The sequence below is a fragment of the Balaenoptera borealis genome (assembly GCF_965194805.1).
Source record: "Balaenoptera borealis genome assembly, chromosome: 1".
NCBI classification, from domain to species: Eukaryota; Metazoa; Chordata; class Mammalia; order Artiodactyla; family Balaenopteridae; genus Balaenoptera; species Balaenoptera borealis.
Window position 1 is genome coordinate 134,202,377 of NC_138860.1, and position 21,449 is coordinate 134,223,825.

General features: G+C 35.5%; 1 protein-coding gene across 5 annotated transcripts in view; it reads right to left on the bottom strand.

The window, feature by feature from the left end:
• Positions 1-21,449, bottom strand: part of LRRC7 (leucine rich repeat containing 7) — a 519,751-nt gene that overhangs the window by 386,705 nt on the left and 111,597 nt on the right. For all 5 annotated transcript variants that reach the window (XM_082356466.1, XM_082356465.1, XM_082356469.1 and 2 more), the window contains exon 2: positions 19,789-19,886. In XM_082356466.1, the coding sequence (XP_082212592.1) occupies positions 19,789-19,886 (98 nt within the window). The remainder of the gene's footprint in view (positions 1-19,788; positions 19,887-21,449) is intronic.

Consider the following 21,449-nt stretch of genomic DNA (forward strand, 5'->3'; position numbering starts at 1 on the left):
TTTCTATCACTTGTTCCTTTCCTTCTGAGCCCTTATCAGAATCGTTCACTATTAATTTGCTTCTTTTCTTGTATATTTTCTATATTTGTTCCTAGACTGTGAACATAATGAGGTCAAGAACTGAGTTCATTTTGTTCAACAACACCTAGTACAAAGTAGGAACCCAGTATTTGTTGAATCAAGTATTGAATGACAGGCTTATAAGCTAGGTAGTGTAATCTTCATTACTGGATGGAAATACTAAGGCCATATTAGTGGTGACAGATTTCCAATCCAGAAAGTTCTGACATAAAATCCCATACTCTTTACTACACTGCGATAATGCTACCATGCTGTTTTCCTATTTCCTGTCTCAGAAAACTCAATTATTTCCTATTTCTTGCATCATTAAATCTAAATTCCTCTGCCTGACTTTCAGTTCCTTCTATAATCTGGCTAGTTAGACCAGTCTTGCATCTTAAAAAATATTAGTGCACAAATACACTATGGGATGAATGAAATGTTGTTTAAAACCGTATGAGAAAATGACTTGCAGGTTGCTTTTTGTCAAAAATTAGTGTAATATGAGAAAACAGTGTGATCCGGCTTCTAAAAAGTCCAATGAAAAGGCTAAATGAATGTAAATGTAATTTCTAGAGCAGTCAGAGGGGTGGGTGTTAATGATGGTGCATGTAAGACTCTGTTTCTGAGGACAAAATGACTGGAACTCAGAAAAACTGATAACAGGACAGCAAAATTCCTTTTATCCATGCGTGATAAGTGATTTTGCTTTAGGCTTTGGGCCTAAAAACACTCTACCACACAAGCAAAGTGGAACCAGGAAAAATGAAGTAGGAAACAAGAGAGCAAGAAAACAATGTGTTTCTACTTATATTTGCTAAGGATGTGTAAATGCCTTCATTTACATTATCTCATTTAAGCCTTAGGACCAGGTCATTAGCATGACTGTAGGACCGGACAAAAGCATGAAATAATTTAGCATTCAGTCATGCAGTAACAAAATTACTGAAAATAAGAGAGTTACAGCCTGAGTACCAGGGTGAAAATTCACATAAGAAACACTTAGGTAGTAATATGACCTTTTTTTTTTTTTCCTTTTTTTTTGGAGGAAAGATATGGTAGAATGTATTGATTGGTCAAAACTATTTGAAGCATTTCCCTATACTACTGCTCCTCTTTATGGGTGCTTCTTCCACGGGAGGATAGTACTCCCTGCCCCAATGATATTAGCCTAGGCCATGTGACTTGCTTAGGCTAATGGAATACCAGCCAAGGGGAAGCTTTAAGCCAGCCTGTGTTCTCTGTCTTTTGTGGCAAATCTTAGCTATGGGCTCCATTTTCTTTCTAGATTTTGGAACAAAGAGATGAAAAGTCCCAGTCAATATGCAGCCGACATGTAATGGTAATGAAAAATAAACCTTTGTTCTTGTAAACACTAAGGTTTAAGGTTGTTTATTATTACAATGGCAAAAGCTGTGTATGAATAAGTAGGTAAAAGTGTCTTTCTAATTCTGGGAAAGTTTACAAATCAAAAATTGAGATCTTGAAGAAAACCACTTTCCATTCATAACTTTAAAAGTTTAATGCAAGAAAAATTTATAAATGTTGTTTATAATATTTAAAAAACTTTGACATGTTAGGGCTTACGGGCACATGATTCCAAACGAAATGAGAAATAAATTATTTACTGAGTTGTGACATTTAGTTCTAATATGCAGGAGAATTTTATTTAGTTGGTTTATAATAGTATTGTAATGCTTACAAAAACTTGAAATTTACTATGTATATACATTAATTGATTAGATTTGTAAGAGTGGTTTAAGTCTTTGGGAAGGTTTTACTTGTTACATCAGGGTTTGAAATAATAAAGAAGAGAAAATTTATTAGATTTATGAAGAAAAAAATATTTAACAATTTTAAGTAAAAGTTTTAAAGCAATTGTTAAAACTTACCTGATTTATAAATAGAATAAGATGTGCATGTTCAGTCTCAAAAAAATACTGAAAAACTAGGTTTAAGTTAAAAACTTTAACTTTTATAAAGTGAAAATTAAAAATTGCAAATAAATAATAATTTATTTATTAAATAAATAATCTTTACTGTGCACAAAGGTCATCCTATAACATTAAAAACTCACAGCAACAAAAGTCACTATGAAGTAGTAAAGTATTTCCCATTTTATAAATAAGGAAATGAAGACTCAGAGAAATTAAAGTTGACCCAAACCAAAATTATGGTAATTCTACAATTTTGTAATTCTACAATTTGTAAAATGGCTTTCAAATGCTTCATAAAATATACTTTATTGCATTTAAATCTTCTTTTTTGCATTTAAAATGTTAATGCATGTTCATTTATAAAAGCTTTCTAAATCATCACGTATAAATAAAGTCTTAGTTATTATAGATACTTGTATATTGAAAAAAATTATTCTCTGGTTGATTTTTCTTTTGTAAGTTTTTTGCTTCCTCAACTGGACAGATTATTCCTGAAGAAGAGAAGAGATTTATTCTACCCCAAGTGACCAATAAAAAAGAAATGTGCACATAGCAAGTTCTTGGTAAGTGCTCACTGAACTAATGAATAAAATGCACAAAAAAAAGCATTTTATTTATTATCCATTTATTTCCTTTTCTTTGTCTCCTTCATAAAAGAATCTGAGGAGGCTTATAATAAAAGATAGATACAAACTAGTTTTAAGTAAAAAAAAAAAAATTAGAACCATAAAAAGGAAAAGTAAGAAAAGATCTTATTATAAGACTAACATTTACTGTGACTTAGCATGGAATATATCTGTTTGCTTCCCTGGAAGAGAGGCAACAGGGAAAAAGTAGAGGCTACACATGTTCTTAACCTGTTTCAAGAAAGCACATTAATTCTGATGCAGAATTCTTAAAGGTGTTTAATTTGTTGATTCACATAACATACAACCTAAAATACCTGTAAATAATAACATTGACCAAATCCTTTACTTTTTCAAGTTTAGAAAAGAAACAGGAGACCTTTCAATAACGTAAAGAATAGTGATTAAGTCAAATGCATGAAATATCTGTCCATCTATCTACATATCCTTTTATGTTAATAGCCTTTACTATGAAGTATTTTTGTGTTAAAGGGCAAGCCTCAAAATTAAGCTAATATTCATTAACTCACACATTATATACATGATATATATGTGTACATACACACACAAACATAACTGTGCAATTTTGGGAATTTGAAGCAACAATTTATATAATCTGTTGGATTCCTATAGATCAGAGATTTAAATTTATCCTTGGAATAAATATGTAGATATGTAACTAGTGGTATATCTTAAAGGATTTTAAAGTTATGCCACCCTTGGATAAACTAGAGTCAGTGCAATTTAAGATTAAAATATAACATCCTTCTAAATTCGCTTAGTCCTACCTAAAAATTTATCGAAAACATTTAGAATTGACATTGAAATAGAAAAGTTGAGCACCAACTTTATGAAACAAAGTGAAGTAAGATTTGTTTTTGTCTTAAAGCATTAAACTATTAGAGAAAGTAAATACTCTATTTTTTAACCACTTATAATCTTCATAAATAATGACAGAGAGACTCATTTCCATGAGATTTTTCAAGATAAAGTAAATCAGGACAAGGTAAAAGTGAAATGTGGTTTGTAAATTGGAGGTAAGATTCATCTAAAACTTTTGGTGTTTTCAGACTCTTTTAGGTTATCACATTAAGTAATTGAAAAAGCATTGAAAAGCATTAAGTAATTGAAGGCTGGAGTCTATGCAGATGTATCAATGAGCTCATGAACAGGCCGCCTCATGAACTTTCTTAATGATGGTGTGGAAAATACATGGCACCAGAAATATAAGTTATGTTTATGTAATAAACATTGCAGTTGATCCTAGGAGAGGAAAACTTGTCTGGATAATGGCTAGTCGTAAAACTGCTCACCCTTTTCTGACTGTCATCAAAAAATCATTTCTGATTTTTTTTAAACACAAAAAGTCATTATGGCTATTAAGTACATATTATAGTATGCCTAGAATACTGTCTACATTTCATATACCATCAGAAATATTCATCTCATTAATATGCTTTCTAAGTGCTATAATTATCTATTCAATCAAAACTCATTTTTGCATCCTTTATATTTTTTAAGTTCACCTCTCAATCACACTCAGCCTTGACTGTACCTTCAGTATTCATCGTGGCTCTTAAAAGTTGGCAAATATAGCCTTTGAGTCCAGAATTAAAGAGTGAGCCTTTAATAGTCTCTTTTCCCTTTTTTCCCCCTTCCCAGTTAATTTTATAACAAGTTTAGTTAAGCGTTTGGCCTAAAGGGGGAAAAATCTGAAAAACAAAAAAGCCTCAGAAAAAGCTTAGAAATCATTTTGCAGTTGATGATGCAGGAACGATTGAACCACCATGGATTATTCCTGGTGATACTGTCTAGCCAAAGTATTATTAATAACAGGATGCCAGCAAAAATGCTGATCACAAAAGCTGTCATGTTTACTGTCATCTGTAGTGCTTGACTTTAAAAGACAGCAGTAAGAACTGATGGACTTTATGATGTGCTCTATCTTGCCTGACAGTAAACTGATAGGCATGTGACATGTCAAACGTTACAAGTGAAAATACGTTCTTGATTAAACATGGTGCGTGAAGACCTGTGAGCAGAGAGGTAGCATTATTCACACTTCACGCATGCAACCAAATGGCACAAAAAGCCATATATAGTTTGCTTTTAAAATTAAAGAGAAAGTATTTAGCTTTGGTCTTGATGACAGGAGATTCAAATTCACACAAAATAAAACAAAACAATGCCTGGTTTTCAAATTTTTTTATAAAAAATGTAAATTAATTAAAAACAGAATGTAGAAAGTATTGATGCAAAGACTTTCTTGCCTTTATACCATATGGACACACCATCAATTCAAACAATTAAAACATGGAAAATGTAATCTTTTCTTTGGCCTATACAACACTGGAGATGCCATTTAAAAATCTTTGAGTACAAATATCCTTTGTGCAGTAGTTTGAAAATAAATTAAGCCAACTCTTTCTAAAATAGCATGCTCCAATTAAATAGTTAAGTTTTCTTTAAACTAATAAAACCAGAGAATCTTCCAAGGGGGCTAGAATACATTCACTGTTTTCAGGACTTTTATGTCATAGGAACACTTACTTATTCTGTATATAGAACAGTCTCACATGGATCAGAGTTTTAGCTGTGTTGGGGCCCAGGGCAGGCCACCCCAAAATATGCCTCAATGACATATTGATTATTTTGAATTAAAGTTACTTAAGAAATGGCCAATACAAGAGGGACACTTTGAGCCTCCTCTGTCTCCCTGAAATCAGTAAAAGAAACTTCCCATGTGAAAAGTCCGCCTCTAGTGGTAGAAGGACCCCCTTATCTCCAGAGATAAGGAATTCGGGGCAGAGAAGCCTATATAAACAAACCTTGTTACTTTAATTTACTATCCAAGCCCAAACTCTCTTTAGATTCTTCACAAATTGAGTCCCCAAAACCTAAGTTTCTTTGTCCTGTCAATTCCTCACAAATATATTGTTTCTTTATTTAAAAAGTATAAAAGCTGCCTGCTTTGGCCACTTCTTAGATCCTATTTCTATGAGACTTCCGTGCATATGAATTAAAATTTGTTTCTTTTTCTCCTGTTAATCTGTCTTGTGTCGATGTTATTATTAGTGTAGCTAAAAGAACTCAAAAGGGGTCAAGGGGGAAATATCTCCCTCCCCGACAGTTGATATTGGGTCCAGCTGTAAATTCCAAGGAATGTGAATTCATAAATATACCACTACCTGTACTACGTTATCAATGTAATGACTTTTTGTTTCATTTAATATTAGCAATTAAACAACAAAAATTGAAGTGTATGTATTTTTTAATGAAGATGTATTCTGCTATTCATTAATTATTTCATTCATTGAGCAAGTATTTACCAAGCATCTCCATGTGCCTGGCACTGGGCTCAGCATAGGTAATGCAGGTAGAACAGAGGTCCAGCCCCTGTCTCCACAGGGCTGACTCTAGTGAAGCAAAATTCCAAATATGACATTCTACTAATAGTGTTACTGTTTTGGGGGATATTTTATGCTAACTTTATTCAAATAAGCCTGAAACCTTTGAAATGCATTGATTTTCTAATATGTTGTTGTTTTTATAATATACTTAGTTTCTTTATGTGCAACATATGATTTGACAATTTAGAGAGAAAGTTTCTTGAGGCTTGGTCTGTATCATCCATCATTTTAAAGCCACAAGTATAGTTTTATCTAGTACAACTAAAAAAATAACTTGAGCTTAAAACAAATCACCGTGGTTTTGCAGCTAGAGCTGCAGCAGGTCAAAAAGTCACGATTGCCAGAGGTGAACAAGAGAAAGGTACTCACAGTGGGGCACAGAAGGGTCATGGGCTCCAAACTAAGGTGGACATCTCCAGGGAAGTTGTCAGGCCAACAAGGATTCCTTCTTTCTGGGAATGGCCTTAATACAAAACACAATATTACCCTGGACTTGGGCATAGAGAAGTGACTCAAACTGGGCTGATCAAATTCTTTCTTTGCTGAGAAATAAAACTTGAAATGCAGAGGTAGTGATTTTGAATCTTTGGAACTGAATCACATTAATTATTATTTTTTTTAATTTTTATTTATTTATTTATTATTTTTGGCTGTGTTGGGTCTTCGTTTCTGTGCAAGGGCTTTCTCTAGTTGCGGCAAGCAGGGGCCACTCTTCATCGCGGTGCGCGGGCCTCTCACTGTCGCGGCCTCTCTTGTTGCAGAGCACAGGCTCCAGACGCGCAGGCTCAGTACTTGTGGCTCACAGGTCTAGTTGTCCCGTGGCATGTGGGATCTTCCCAGACCAGGGCTCGAACCCGTGTTCCCTGCATTGGCAGGCAGATTCTCAACCACTGCGCCACCAGGGAAGCCCACATTAATTATTATTATTATTATTATTTTCTCTTTGAGAGAGAACAGCCACGAACTTCTATTGCTGAGTTCCCTAGAATTTTCTAGGTTCCTGTCCCTTTTTTCCTCTTTTGCTCCTCTCTTCCCCCTTGGCTTGTATAAGGAAGTTGAATGTGTCTCCCAGCTCCTAGATGATTTTTTTCAGGAGCTAGCATTGCTATTCTATGAAGTAATGGAACCAGCCTCACCAGAGGTGGAAATAGCTCGTGGTCTCATGGTTATTCTGGCTTCCCATCCAGTATTGTAAGGCTGGACATGAAGGTGCCAGATTAATTTGGTTTTTTTTGCTAGGCCAGCAGAAGAACTTGATGGACTCACAATTATAATGGGTTGTTCAAACATAGACTCCAGTAGAGGCAGCAAGATACTATAGAGGTGATATTCCAAAGCCAGACTGATGTATGTGGAATTTACGGAGTAATAATAATAGCAAATAATTATATAGAGCCAGAAATTGTTCCAGAAGCTTTACATATATTAGCTAATTTAATCTTCCCTATTGTTTTCAATGAATAAGCTGAGGCACAGAGAGATTAAGTAACTTGCCTACATCACACAGCTGGTAGGTAGTAAGGTTGTCACTCAGATGCCGGTGGCTTGGCTCCAGGATCTGTGCTCTGAACCACTCCTAGCTGGTCTATGCTAGCTAAGTTCAGGTTCTGCTGTTTTGGACCCCCACCCCAGCCAGATCAATGATTTAAAAGGGATCAGATTATTGAAAGAGAAGGAGACTTTGTGAAGGAATTTCACTGGAGTAGCTATTTCCATGGTATGAGTACCCTTTCCACCTAGGGGTAAGGAAGCTCTCTTGGTTGGTCTTTCATTCTGCAACAGGAGTTCTAGACATCGATGTGCAGTCACATCATGGCAGACAAAAGCTGTAAGGACTTCTGCCAGAGCTGGTTCCTGGTTGTGAGTGCCACAGGAGTGCTGGAGGTGGGGTCAGACATGTTGCCTGCTTCTCAGGATTCCACGAGGAGGCATTTTCCCTACCCTTCCTGGGCTCTTACCCCATTTTCTCTTTTCCAGGGATGCCGAAGGAGTTATGCGATTGGTGAGTTCTGAAGAAGAACTGAGAGTAGATGCTGCACTCAGAACCCCTCCCCTCCCTCCTCTGGATCCTGCCTGGGACATCTGGTTTTACCCTGCAAGTTTCTAGCTGTACAGCACTAGGTCCCGTGGAATGAAGCCACATGAGCTAATTCTTAGGAAGATCACGGTAGCCAGGCACTTGAGCTACATCCTCAAGCGTCAGTGTTATCAGTAATAAAAACAAATAGGCAAAAAGTGAATTTTGGTGAGGTAAATAGCCCCTGGAGAAGTTTTTGATGGGGCCAGGACATGGAGCTATGGGCTTTTAGTTTTAGCAAGTAGGCCATGCAAGATTTGATTGGGGGTTTATTACAGTTCACAGCAGTTTTATTCCTAGGCAAGCGGTTGTTTTTGCGCAGACAGGGCTGTTTTATCAACACTGTAATGGCCTTGCTGATCTTAGTGGGCATTGGCCACAGTGTTTAAGCTGCTGTAGTTTGACCTTGAGCTTTGGGCTTGATACTCACATAAGCCCTGTCCATGGCCTTATAAATTAGAGAACTCTCATTATGGATGTACCCACAGAAGAATTTGATTAATAAACAAATGAAAAGTAAAAGGGAGCCCTTTTAATGAAGAGAATCTGCCCTCTCCTAGGTGGAATTGAAAAAGATAACAAACATGTCACTGAAACGATTACATACATAAAGGCCACAAAAAAGAAATAATAAAGTCTGTTTGGAGCACTTGGTCTTTAAGAATTGAGTTTGTTAAGGTATCCAGGAGGAATTGAAATGGTATGAAAAGAAGCATGCTTCAGTTTTACTATCAGAACAGAAGCAGTAGAAAAATAGAAACAAAATAAAGGAAAACTGGCAAATTATATTGGAGGAAAAGAGAGCTTTCCTTAGGAGAAAAATTGAGATTTTATAGGATATATTAGACAGATATGAAATAGAAAATGGGAACTTCCAGGCCAAGAGAAACAAATGTTAAAAGGAAATGGATAGACTCAGCTCTGATGAATGTTAAAGAAGAAAGTCGAAATGGGAGAGATGTTTCAGCTGTACCAAGTCAAACAATTATGACAGGAGCCTAAAGAAATCTAACCAAAACAGAGAGACAGAATTTTAGAGAGCGATCTGGAACGAATCCCCAAGAGATGGAAGGGTCTGGGAAACTACTGAGGATGTGGCCTTTCAAAGCTGTAGATAAAGAGTCCAGAGTGACAGCAATTGGGAACCACAACTTGAAGAATGGGGACACAATACCAAAGCATCACAAAACCTGGACAAATTTAAGGATAGGAAAAAATATATTTAAAGCATTATTAGGGGAGTTTCAAAGTGATAAAATCATTATAGATGAGGGTACAGGTATTGCCTTGCCCTAAGGAAACCCTCCAGAAATTTATAAAGTTAGCATTTTAAAGGAAGATCCAGCAAAGACACAGCATATTAAAGGAGACATATTACAGGAAAAGTCATGCAGAACAATAAGAGATCAAGTCTAGGCCTGGATTTTGATCCTGACTTCATGGGAAACTTCTTCCTCAGTGGGATTATCCAACCCAGACAGGTGAGGATGGATGTGATTTGTTTGAATAGCGAAGTCTATTGAAAGACTCAAAATTTACTGATTTCATATCTCTCATATAAGCGACCTCATGAGATAAAGTTTAGAAAAATATGTTACAAAAAATATGAGTCCAAAAGCAGTGGAAACCTAAAAAACAAAGTACTAGGAAATAGTACTAGTTTTACACTATTAAAGAAAGAAATAGATCACCTATAGGAACAATATAAACTCTTAGAAACTCAGTTCAGACCCCCTGAAATAGAGTTGCCAGATTTAATGAATAAAAATAAGACACTGTAATGGTTAGTTTTATGTGTCAAACTGATTGGGACACAATGCCTGGATATGTGGTCAAACATTATTCTGGATGCTTCTGTGAGGGTGTTTTTGGATGAAATTGACATTTAAATCAGTAGATTTTGAGTAAAACAGATTGCCCTCCATACAGTGGGTGGGCCTCACCCAATCAGTTGAAGGTCTTTATAGAAAAAGACTGACTTCCCTGGAGAAAGAAGGAATTCTGCTAGCAGATGGACTTTGGATTTGTATTGATGTATCAGCTTCTTCCTGGCTCTTCAGCCTGCAGATTTTGGACTTGCCAGCCACAATAATCATGTGAACCAATTCCTTAAAAATATATAAATACACACACACACACACACACACACACACACACATATATATATATATATATATATATATGCTATTGGTTTTGTTTTTCTGTAGGATCCAAATACAAACACCCTTACCTGAGTTTCAGATAAGGAATGAATAATATTTTCATTTTAAATGTGCCCTAAATCTTGTATGAGATGTACTTATGGTAAAAAATTATTTGTTGCTTATCTGAATGCAAATTTAATCAGGTGTCTTGTATTTTATCTGGCAACATTACCCTAAAATCAGTAGAACAATAGAGGGAGATGAAACACTATGGGCCTATTTCACTCCTGTGAAAAATATATACAGAAAGAGATTCTACTCAAGGCCTGCTTGGAATAGCCCAATGTTAAAAAAAGCAAGTTTCTTGAAAGAGCAGACGCTTAGCCTCATTAGGTCCCTAGAGGCACACATTTCTGAAGTAACAACAGCTGCTTTAGGCCAGGAACATGCTGAGGTTAATTCTCCAGATGAAACAGATAACAATGACAGCAGCTACATAGGCCTCAGCAATTCCATAGCAGTACATATGGCAAAGGGCACTAGGGTTCCAGGACTAATCCACAGTATGAATCGCCTTCTAATGAATTATAACTCATTTATTTTGTTTAATGACTGCTTTCCCCAACAAGAGCATAACTGTTGAGACTGGAAATGTTTGCCTTTTTTGGTTTGGTTTTTAAATTTTTTCTCACAGTGTATCACAAACACCCAGAACAAGGAGAGAGGCACATGGTAGGCACTCAAACAGTAGATATTTATTGAATAAATGAATGTAATTTAATCATATTGCAGAAGCCTTGCTAACCATGCAGGACATTATTTGGGATAACAAGTAGAACATGAAGTGTCAAGACTTTGGTTTACAGTGGTCTTGGGAGTTAAATCTACCCTGCTGCTCCTCTCTGCCTCTAATGATACCAGAAGAATCCATGAAAGAATAGCAAATTATATCTGGCAGAGACTGCCCTAATAAATTCCCCACTAGTTGTCTAAGGGTTTAATGTTTAAGCTCAGTAGTTTAAGAGATAAAAATTCTAAGGAACATTGCAAGTGGAGATGCTTCTTATCCACTCACTTATTTTCTGTGTGGAGAGATTTCCCCAACACTATTGACCTCTTATCTCATTTCTAACTCTTATTAGGAAATGCAATTATTTACCAATTATTTGAAGAACTTGACATGCGTAGCCCAACACTTTCCTCCATCTTTCTTTGGGGTGAAGCTGCTTCAGGAAAGACACAGTACACTGATCTGTTTCTCATTGCTATAAATTTTATAGGAGGGATTCCCCACATGAGGAGGCCTGTGGCTTTTCTGTACTGCTGTGGCCGAGTCAGTTAAGTATGCATATATCTGAGTGCAGTATGAAGAAGTCCACTGTTGCCAAACACCACAGCTATGTCCTCCAATCTAGCTTTTAAAAGTAATAAAGTTGATGCTTGATCTCTAACTTCCTGACATCTTGTCAATATCTTAACTGGTTCCAAAATTGGTCTGGAATACGGAAATTATTTATTGGATGCCTTTAAACTCCAATAAGTATCATGGCATGAATCAAGTTGTATCTTTTATAGTTCATTTGTTTTTGGTGAACTTCTATTAGAGTGATACTTACATATCAAATATTGTGCTTAATGCTAGTGGTAGACAAATGAATAAGATGTATCTGCCTGCCCTTAAGCAACTTATAACCCAACGGGGAAAAAATAGACATGCAAGCAAAGGATAAAATACTGTGTTGTAAGTACTGCATTAATAATCTGTGCAAAGTGTTTCAGGGACTAATAGGAGGGAGGTCCTGCCCTCTGCCAAGGAGAGAAGGAGAACTTTTCATAAAGAAGGAATAAATTAGTAGAGTGGTAACTACTGAAATATACGGAAGGATATAGAAAGGGCTGAAATTTTATTTGAAAAAGTCTTTCACCAGATAAGAGAACCACCGCTTAGCAAAAATATGTAGCAAGTGAATTTGTTTTTCAAACTCCTCACCTATATAACCATTTTTTGACCTTTCCTTTCTCTTCCTGGGCATTCAAACATCTCTTGAGATTTGATTCCTTGCGATTACTGAGATTAGTGATCTAAAAATCACTTTTATGATAGTCTTAAGATTTGACTAGCATTACCCTCAAAGGAATTTGCATTTTAAAAGAAGTCCAGGGACTTCCCTGGTGGCGCAGTGGTTGAGAATCTGCCTGCCAATGCAGGGGACACGGGTTCGAGCCCTGGTCTGGGAAGATCCCACATGCCGCAGAGCAACAAAGCCCGTACGCCACAACTACTGAGCCTGCACTCTAGAGCCTGCAAGCCACAACTACTGAGCCCACGTGCCACAACTACTGAAACCTGTGCGCCTAGAGCTTGAGCTCTGCAGCAAGAGAAGCCACTGCAATGAGAAGCCCGTGCACCGCAACGAAGACCCAACAACGAAGACCCAATGCAGCCAAAAATAAATAATTAATTAATTTAAACAAACAAAAAGAGAAGTCCAGTGAAGAGTCAAGCCCTAACTCAAATGAATGGTTTGCTAAGCCAGAGGTGCTAGGAAAATTAGTGCTAGTGGATCTTTTCTAAAATTATATCCTAAATAGAATCTTGGGAGAAATATGGCTGCAGATAGCTAAGGAAGCTGGTTTAAACCTGGAGATATTCCAGAGAAGAGTTTAAGACATATTTTTGCCTGAATTTCTATTATTATCTTGAATGGAAAAGCTGTCTAAAATACATTAACTTTGTACAAAGTTTGCATGAGCCTGATTTCAATTTTCTATTTGGCCTAAGAAGGTTCAGGCTGTAAGTCTAATTTAATCTAACCTCCCTTTAATCTTATTTTTACCTCATGCCAAAATTATTAGTAAGCAACATGTAATAATTTCAGGTGTGCTGATAAAATTCAAGTTGAAAATGCAACCTTATTTTTTGTTATGACACTGTATAGTCACAATCTAAGATATTAATAAAGTCAAACAATAGTAAGATTTTCTAGCTAATGAGAAATCACTGACCACTTGTTTCTCTTGAGCCCCCTTGTACTAAAACCATGTATATTATTCCTTTGGCTTTGTTGTAGGATTTAAGAAACGGTCACCTAAAGAAGGACCTAAGAAATGAGGAGTGGGAAAGACTAGTCTCCTAGAATGGATATGCTAACTAAAAAGATAAGCAGAGCTGGGTAGGAATGTGTAACTCAGCAACCCTGATGTTTTAGATACATGACTGTTAATTTATAATTATTTAAGCTATATACACATTATATACATTTCTTTGTATGATAGTTTATGTTTAAAAATTCAGAAAATGAATCCTGGAGAGCTAAAATGAGGACACAGAATACTGTAGTGTAGGTATATAGCATGGAACAGTAGGAATAAGGTAGCTTCTGGAGTCAAACAATGTTTGCGTCCCAGCTTTGGCACTTACTAGCTGTGTGACATTGCATAAATTATTTAACATGTCTGAGATCCTATAGCTTCATCTATATAATATGACTAATAATAGTTCAAATTTGAAAGAAAGAAGGGCTGGCTCTAGAATGGAAGGGAGATGTAGGGGAAATGGGTCTCATTCCAAACCAGAAGGGACTGTATTTTAAGGAAAGTTAGAGGAGCAGTTGAAGATAATGGAAACACAACTGCCCACAAATTGTAGGGCTTAGATAGGAAAAGAGGGCTCTGAATGATAAATAGAGGCCTGGAAGTCACTTTAATATCAGTGCCCAGATTCCTGATCTCCCAAGTACCACCTCTTCTGTTCCTTGTTCCCATTCCCATCCCTAAAATATTTTGGGATAGCTAAGTATATACAGACAAATATACAATACAAGCAACAGTATGGGATATAGTGTTGAATAACCTTACCTGTTCCATTATGCTAGGTCAAATGGCAAATACATCATCTTACTTTCATTTCCTTACCTTATCTAGGATTACTTTATTACTTTTAATACCAAACCAGTTCTTGAACCTGATCGGTCCAGTATAACAGGCTTAAGCCAATAAGTGCATAGCATTCTTATGGTGCATAGTAATGGTACGGGAATAGGGATTTATCCCAATTTAGGCTAGTGAAATGATAGGGAACATTTTCTAGGATCATCTAGGAGGTTTCCTAGCGTAAAGAGAAGCTCGAGAAAAGATAGTAACTCTTCTGCATACTGACATTGTTTTGCACATGTGTGAGGTCTATAACTACATAGCATGGTGCTACCATCCTGAGGATTACTTCAAATTTCCTTAGCAGATATGAGCCCTTCCCCACACCCACTGCATAAGCCCCCAGACCAAGTGAGTGAGATGACAGTAACACCAGGTCATCAACATCATACTTGAGTCATTAATACATAGTTTGAAATAGGAACCTGATAAAGAATACAAGTATCTGGGGATTCACCACAAACTTGAGATGAAGTCCACGAGAAGAAGGGTAGCCTTAGGATCTTTTAAATTAATACACCCCACTTCTTACATTGCATTTAGTGTTCCCTACTTCTTTATCCTATTTACCATAAATCATCCAAGGCTTGACTGGTTTTCAATCCTTGATTCATTGACACATATTTAACATAAGCTTCTTAATAAGGATGGTGCATCAGCTCTCTGAAGGAGAAAACTAAAATGGGAAACAGAATGCCAAAAGAATGGTTAACTAAAAAGCAAGAACAATCACAGCAAAAGTGAAAGATGACAACTTGATTTGGAGGGATGCCCAGATGGAATTCTAGACAGTAATGGGTATTTATAAAACTGTCCTTGAATCATCAGGGAAAGGTTAAATCATGTTCAGTAACTTCTAATATGAAGGCAGGAACCTGACTAATTATCATGATTTTCACCACACTGGTTAATACAAGAATATTTTGACATTTGGAAAGGTAGCATTCAGTTATTTGAAAACAAAATAATTTTAAGTGTTATCTCCTGATAATATAAAACAGATTGTTTATATTAAGGAAAAGTAAAATATAAATGCTGTAAGGATAGAATTATGTTATTAGGAATTTAAATTTTATGACGGTAAAATAAAGAAAGAAAAACTCTTCAATTAATTTTTCTTATTATTCAGAAACTGAACAGAAAAGCTCTGTGGAATTTTAGTTCACACAGTATGGACTCAGGGAAATTTTGAGGAAAAATTATACCTTCATAGATATTTCTCTATATGAAAACAATTGTGTTTTTTTTTCTTTTAAACAGGCCACAATCACAACTATGCTACCAAGAATTACTTAGCTATTGAAAACTAAATTGGACTGAGTAAAAATTTAAAAAAAGACAACATAGCAAAGCTATTGAAACAAAGTTTAAGAAAATATAAACTTGTAAAAAATAAATTGAAGTCATAAACATTTAGGATTGTTTAGGACTGTTATATCCTCTTGATGAACTGACCCCTTTATCATTATGAAATTATCTTCTTTATTATGTTTTACTCTGAACTTACTTTTTTCTGATATAGTCAGTCAAGCTTTCATTTAAATACTTTTTCTATCCTTTTATATATAGCCTTTTCATATTTTTACATTTAAAAGGCATTTTGTATAGCAACTTTTTTGTTTTGTTTTGTTTTTTTAACCAACCTGACAGGCTTTGTATTTTAATTGAGGTATTTACACCATTTACACTTAATGTAACTATTGATCTGTTAAGGCTTATGTCTCCATTTTATTATTTGTTTTCTGTTTGTTCCCTTGGTTTCTAATTCCTCTATTTCTTTTTTCTTGCCTTCCTGTGGGTTACTTGAATATTTTTTAGTTCAACTTTTATTTATTTATAAGTTTTTTAGTATAAATAACGAAGTAAGCAGCCATACTGAGAAGGTACATATATCAAGGAACTGCAGGAGATCTCTAGACCCTAAAGGTGGCCCTCAGCTGGAAGTCAGCAAAAAGCGGGGCTCTTGGTCATAGAACCACAAGAAAGTGAATTCACAAGAAAGTGAATTCAAGCCTAAGTAAGCTTAGAAGTAGGTTCTTCCTCAATTGAGTTCATGATGAAACTTCAGCCTGGTGAGACCCTGAGGCAGAGAACCTAGACAAGCCCTACCTGGATTCTTGACCCAAAGAAACTGTGAGATAAACTGTTTTAAGCCAGTAAGTTTGCGGTAATTTATTACATAGCAATATAAAACTAATATAGCATCATAAAGAGATTATTAGTGGTCTGAATGAAAGCTGTCTCAGCAGAGTGATTGGGTAGGAGCCAGACTGCATTGATTTGGAGGAATGAGTCGGGGGTAAGTAAATGGAGTGAGTATAGATAACTCCTTTGAGAGGTTTGCCTGAGAACAGTCTGAGAATGTAGGGCTGTAGCTGAATGGTGCTTTGGGTTTGAGGACAAAGTTTTTATTTTTATTTTTTAATGGGAAGTAACGAGCATATTTAAAAGTGTGTCTTTTACAAGAATCAATTTTTACTGAAAGTTTGCTTGGCTATGTTAAATGCAATATAGCTAGATATAATTCACATGAAATAATTGGTTAAGAGCTATGTCTGGTGACCTAATGTTGATATTAACATTGATAATATTGTAAAAAGTATAAAAGATTATAAAAGACAGCAGTATGAATACTGTTATTTAGCAAAACCCTCTTATTTGCAATATCTCCAAATGCAAGAGGGCTCACCTTGCATCTGGAGGATCCTATTGTCTGAGTCAAGTTCCACTATTCTTTCAATTCGCAGTAAAGCAAAGCCACTATCATTTGGCTTTCTATGATGATTTTCTAAGGTGGCAGCTTTCCATGAGAGCTGACCAGTAAGTCTTGGTCTAGATCCCATGTTGAATTTGTAGAATCATAGGGAAAGAACTTGTGTGAGACAAATTACCATCTAACACGAATTACTATCTAACATTGCTGCAAGAATTCCAGCTTTATGTCATTTGTTTACAACCTGTTCCTTGCTTTATATTATTATTTCTAAAAATAGGGGTTATAATTTCTGTAGATTTTCATTTCTATGATCAAAACATGCTTTCTATCCTCAAATGGTTAGTTTGAAAAAAGAAGAACAATAATAATAAATGAAGAGGAAGAGAGAGAGGAGGAAAAAAATTTGCCACGTCCCAAGTTCTATACCAGGTACTTAATAAAAATCCTCCTTAATTCTCCAAATAACCCTTCAAGGTAGGCTCTTTAATTAACCTCATTTTTCAAATAAGTAAACTGAGTCTTAGATTAAGGAAATAATACCCAGGGTCCTGCAGCTGTTCATTAAGTGTCACATTAGAACACCCTTATGGTGACTTTAAAGTTAATGTCTTAATTAACTACTATATTGCTCCCATTCTAAAAAAGAGGATTCTTTCTTAGGGAATTAACAGTGGTCTGTACAGGACAAGAAGGACTGTTCATTAAACTAACAAGGGATAATGAAGACCTCTCTGGCAGGGAATAATACTTTACATGTTTCTCATTTCTCATTATGTCCTTCCATGTTCAATAATATAGTCAATCCAGCTGAGCTCCTGTAGTGATATTTCAAAAATTGTCCTGACTGCCACGGTTCAATTGTTGAGGACTTGCTTGTTACAACACAGGAAACAGTTATATTATGTACCTTACATTAGACAACAATAAGACTTAACTCTGAAATATGTCTATCATTATTAGTCTTTTGTATCCATGGTGATTTAATGTCATCTTGCCACCAGTCATTTGACTTAGGCTAGTGGTTTTCAGACTGGAGCTTGCATCAGAATCTCCTGTAGGGCTTCTTCGAAACACACAGATAACTGGATCCGACTCTCAGATGTTTGGATTCAGTAGATGTGGGTTGTAGACCTTAAAATGTGTGTTTCTAACAAGTTCCCAGATGCTGCTAATGCTGCTGCTGGTCTGAAGACCACACTTTGAGAACCACTGGCCCAGATTAGGGTTTTAAAACCTTTTTCTGTAAAGAATCAGGTAAATACTTTTGGCTTTGTGGGTCATATGGTCTCTGCCACAACTGCTTAACTCTTCCTTTGCCATGGAAAGCAGCCATACACAATACCTAAATAAATAGGAGATGGCTGTGTTTCAATAAAATTTTATTTACAGAAACAGGTGTCAGGATGGATTTGGTAAATGGACCATAGGTGGTCAACCTCTGGCACAGACCAACTCAGTATAAGAGGCCTGAAAAATAACTTTGTATATATTAAATATACTCTGTGACTCCATGAGAATCAACTATAGATTTATCCACAAAAACCCTTTCTAAGTTTCTAAATAAAATCTGCAGAACTATAACAGAGACTAAGCTGATTGTGTTAAACCAGCACAGAGGAGAAACCCCAAAGCTTTCCTATGAACCCAATAAAAAAGCAACAGTTTTATGCACGAGTCTGCATCTTATAAACAGTTTTTGTTCTAACATGCCCATGAACTATACCTTCATTTTCAAATTTTAGTTTTAATTGGATATTGTTTATAATGCTAGAAACTATAAATATACCAAATAAAAGAAAACTAACACTATATTGAATGACATAGATGCCAACCCCATCAGATTATCTGTTGACTTTATAATAAAATGAAACAAAACAAAAATACTCTACTTGCCATGAGTATGCCCAGGTTTAATATATTTGGTCTTTACCTGGAATGGTGTACTTCAAATTAATTTAAAATGCCAATATAACCCTAAAAATCTAATAAACTATATATACCAGTGAACCCACTGCATTAGCTCTATCCTTACAAAATGTAAACTCCTGTAAAAAGACATCATTCAGAAATTTTTTTCTGAATTTTTGTCATAATGGATTGTGATTTAGTACCCTGAAAATAATTAGATGCAAGTGCCATGAGGAAAGCTAGTATTATGGGTCATCTTATAAACTTAAAATGCAAGTATTATGTTAAACATCTCCAACAATGCTATATTTAGTTGCAATATTTAGATAAAATCTCTACAATTATATATTGTAACATTTTGATAATTTAAAGATGGATTAAAATGGCTTTCTGAGGGGATACGCGACTTCTTTCAAAATCTTTTCCTAAATTCGATTATATCAAATGTTTCATTTTGATCAATGGGTTTAGATTTGCTACTAGACGTTTATTCTTTAGTCTAACGAAGTTGTTTTCAAAGAGTCCTCAGTTTTAAAAAAAAAAAGGTTGAAAGAGAATTGTGGTCAAATGACACTGGAAAATGTTTACTTTAAACACACTTTAAAAGCTTTTTGTTTTGTTTATGTTTTTCTGTTTTTTTTACTTCAGGACTCTTTGGAAATAATATTCATGGTACAGATATCTAAGAAAGATGTGGTAAATCGTGTAGCTTTTTCCAATCTCATTTGAACATGGAACCAAATTATTAGTAGAGCATTCTGAAGTACAAGAGAAACACTTAAGAAAACAATGTTCTTAGTGCCTGAATCCAGGTACCATATGATATTTTTTAAAAAAATAAATTCAATTAGAATCAACAAGTATTTGTTAAGTACCTCTATTATTTGACTTATCACTTAAAGGTTAACGTTTTACTTTTACTATGACACTCACCTAAGTCTATCTAGAACGTAGTTAAACCTATTAAACATACTTACACTCTTCTTCAGGCCTCTTCCGAAGGGCTGCACGAACTTCTTTACAAGGACTTCTCTGATATTGTGGGGGATTCCTTCCCCTTATTAGGTTCTCCATCCTACAGGAGGGAATTAACAGAATATTTTAATACCAAGACCTTGATAACTTTTAACAAGTTAAATGGTTTAAATCAAGAGTCAACAATTCAGGTAGACCACACCATTAAGAGTATCTAGCAAGGAGTAAGGCAGTAGGGAGTGGCAGTGACTGTGGTAAACTGGAGAGTGCTTGACTTTTCTTAGGCATTCCAATTTTAAAAATATAAAAACACATGTGGATGAAACTCATATGCACATTCTCCAATTAGAGACTGTTATGGACTGAATGTTTGTGTCCCCACCCCCTCCACTCCTCCAACCCTTCCCCTCCACCCCCCCATTCATATGTTGAAACTCTAATCCCCAGGGTAATGGTATTTGGTAATACCATTTGGTAATGGTAATGGAACCCTTGATAGGTAACTAGGTTTAGTTGAGGTCATGAGGGTGGGACACGCATGATGGAATCAGTATTTTTATAAGATGAGGAAAAGAGACCAGAGCTCATTCTCCCCTGCCATATGAGGACACAGTGAGAAGGCAGTCATCTACAAACCAGGAAGAGGGCTCGCACCAGGAACTGAATCTGCTGGTGCCTTGATAGTAGACTTCTAAGACTCCAAAACTGTTAGAAATAAATGTCTATTGTTTCAGCCACCCAGTCTGTGGTATTTTGTTATAGCAGCCCAAGCTAAGTCAGAAACCCATTAACTAAAGAATGATTACTTATAAAGCAAACACATTTATCAAAAATCAGGTTACCCTTTAGAAAGAAAGATCATATCTTTTACCAACATTCTGAATACCAGTTTTCAGGAGTTTTAATTGCTGCTTTCCTCTGTGCTAATGATTAAATTGGGATGGGTTTTCTAATTCTAATCATTGTGACTTCTTGAAAATATGGTTTATATAAAGTACACTTCTCAGTTACTTCCAATGCTGACAACCAGAAAATAATAATAAATGGGCCAAATGCAACTTGGGTTGGCATATTAAACAGCATATACTCTGTGGTTAGTATTTTCTGGTTTTAGTAAACCTTACAGTTTTGTGCCACCAATGCATACTCTGCTTATTTTGAAAACATTAAACAACCATTGAGTGTTTAGGACTTGAAAATTCAGAACAAAACAATGATATTTATCATTTTGAAAATATAAACATAGCTTTTAACATCTACATAATTATTCTAATGGGATATCACTGGTTTTAACAAACGTGCTGGCTGATAGCATGTATTGAAAATGGTGTGGTTGTTATGGGTTATGGTGGTAGAAGGTCTCTTAGGGTTAGTAGTACAGAGAATTATATTTCTAGTGTCTAGAGAGGAAATTGGGAAAGGATAATCCAATAAAAGCAATATGTAAAATGGTGTGAAATGTGAGATAAATAACCTTTTGTACTGGAAGAGTAACATAACACTATTCCTAGGAGAAGCTGTCACTGGTTCTTAGAAATACTTTTCCAAATATACTTCCTTAAATCAATCCATTCATAGGTAGGGACTACTTTATATGCATGTGTATGCTCATTCATATGCCCATGCTTGTGTATGTAAAGTACAAGAAAACATTTCTCAATGT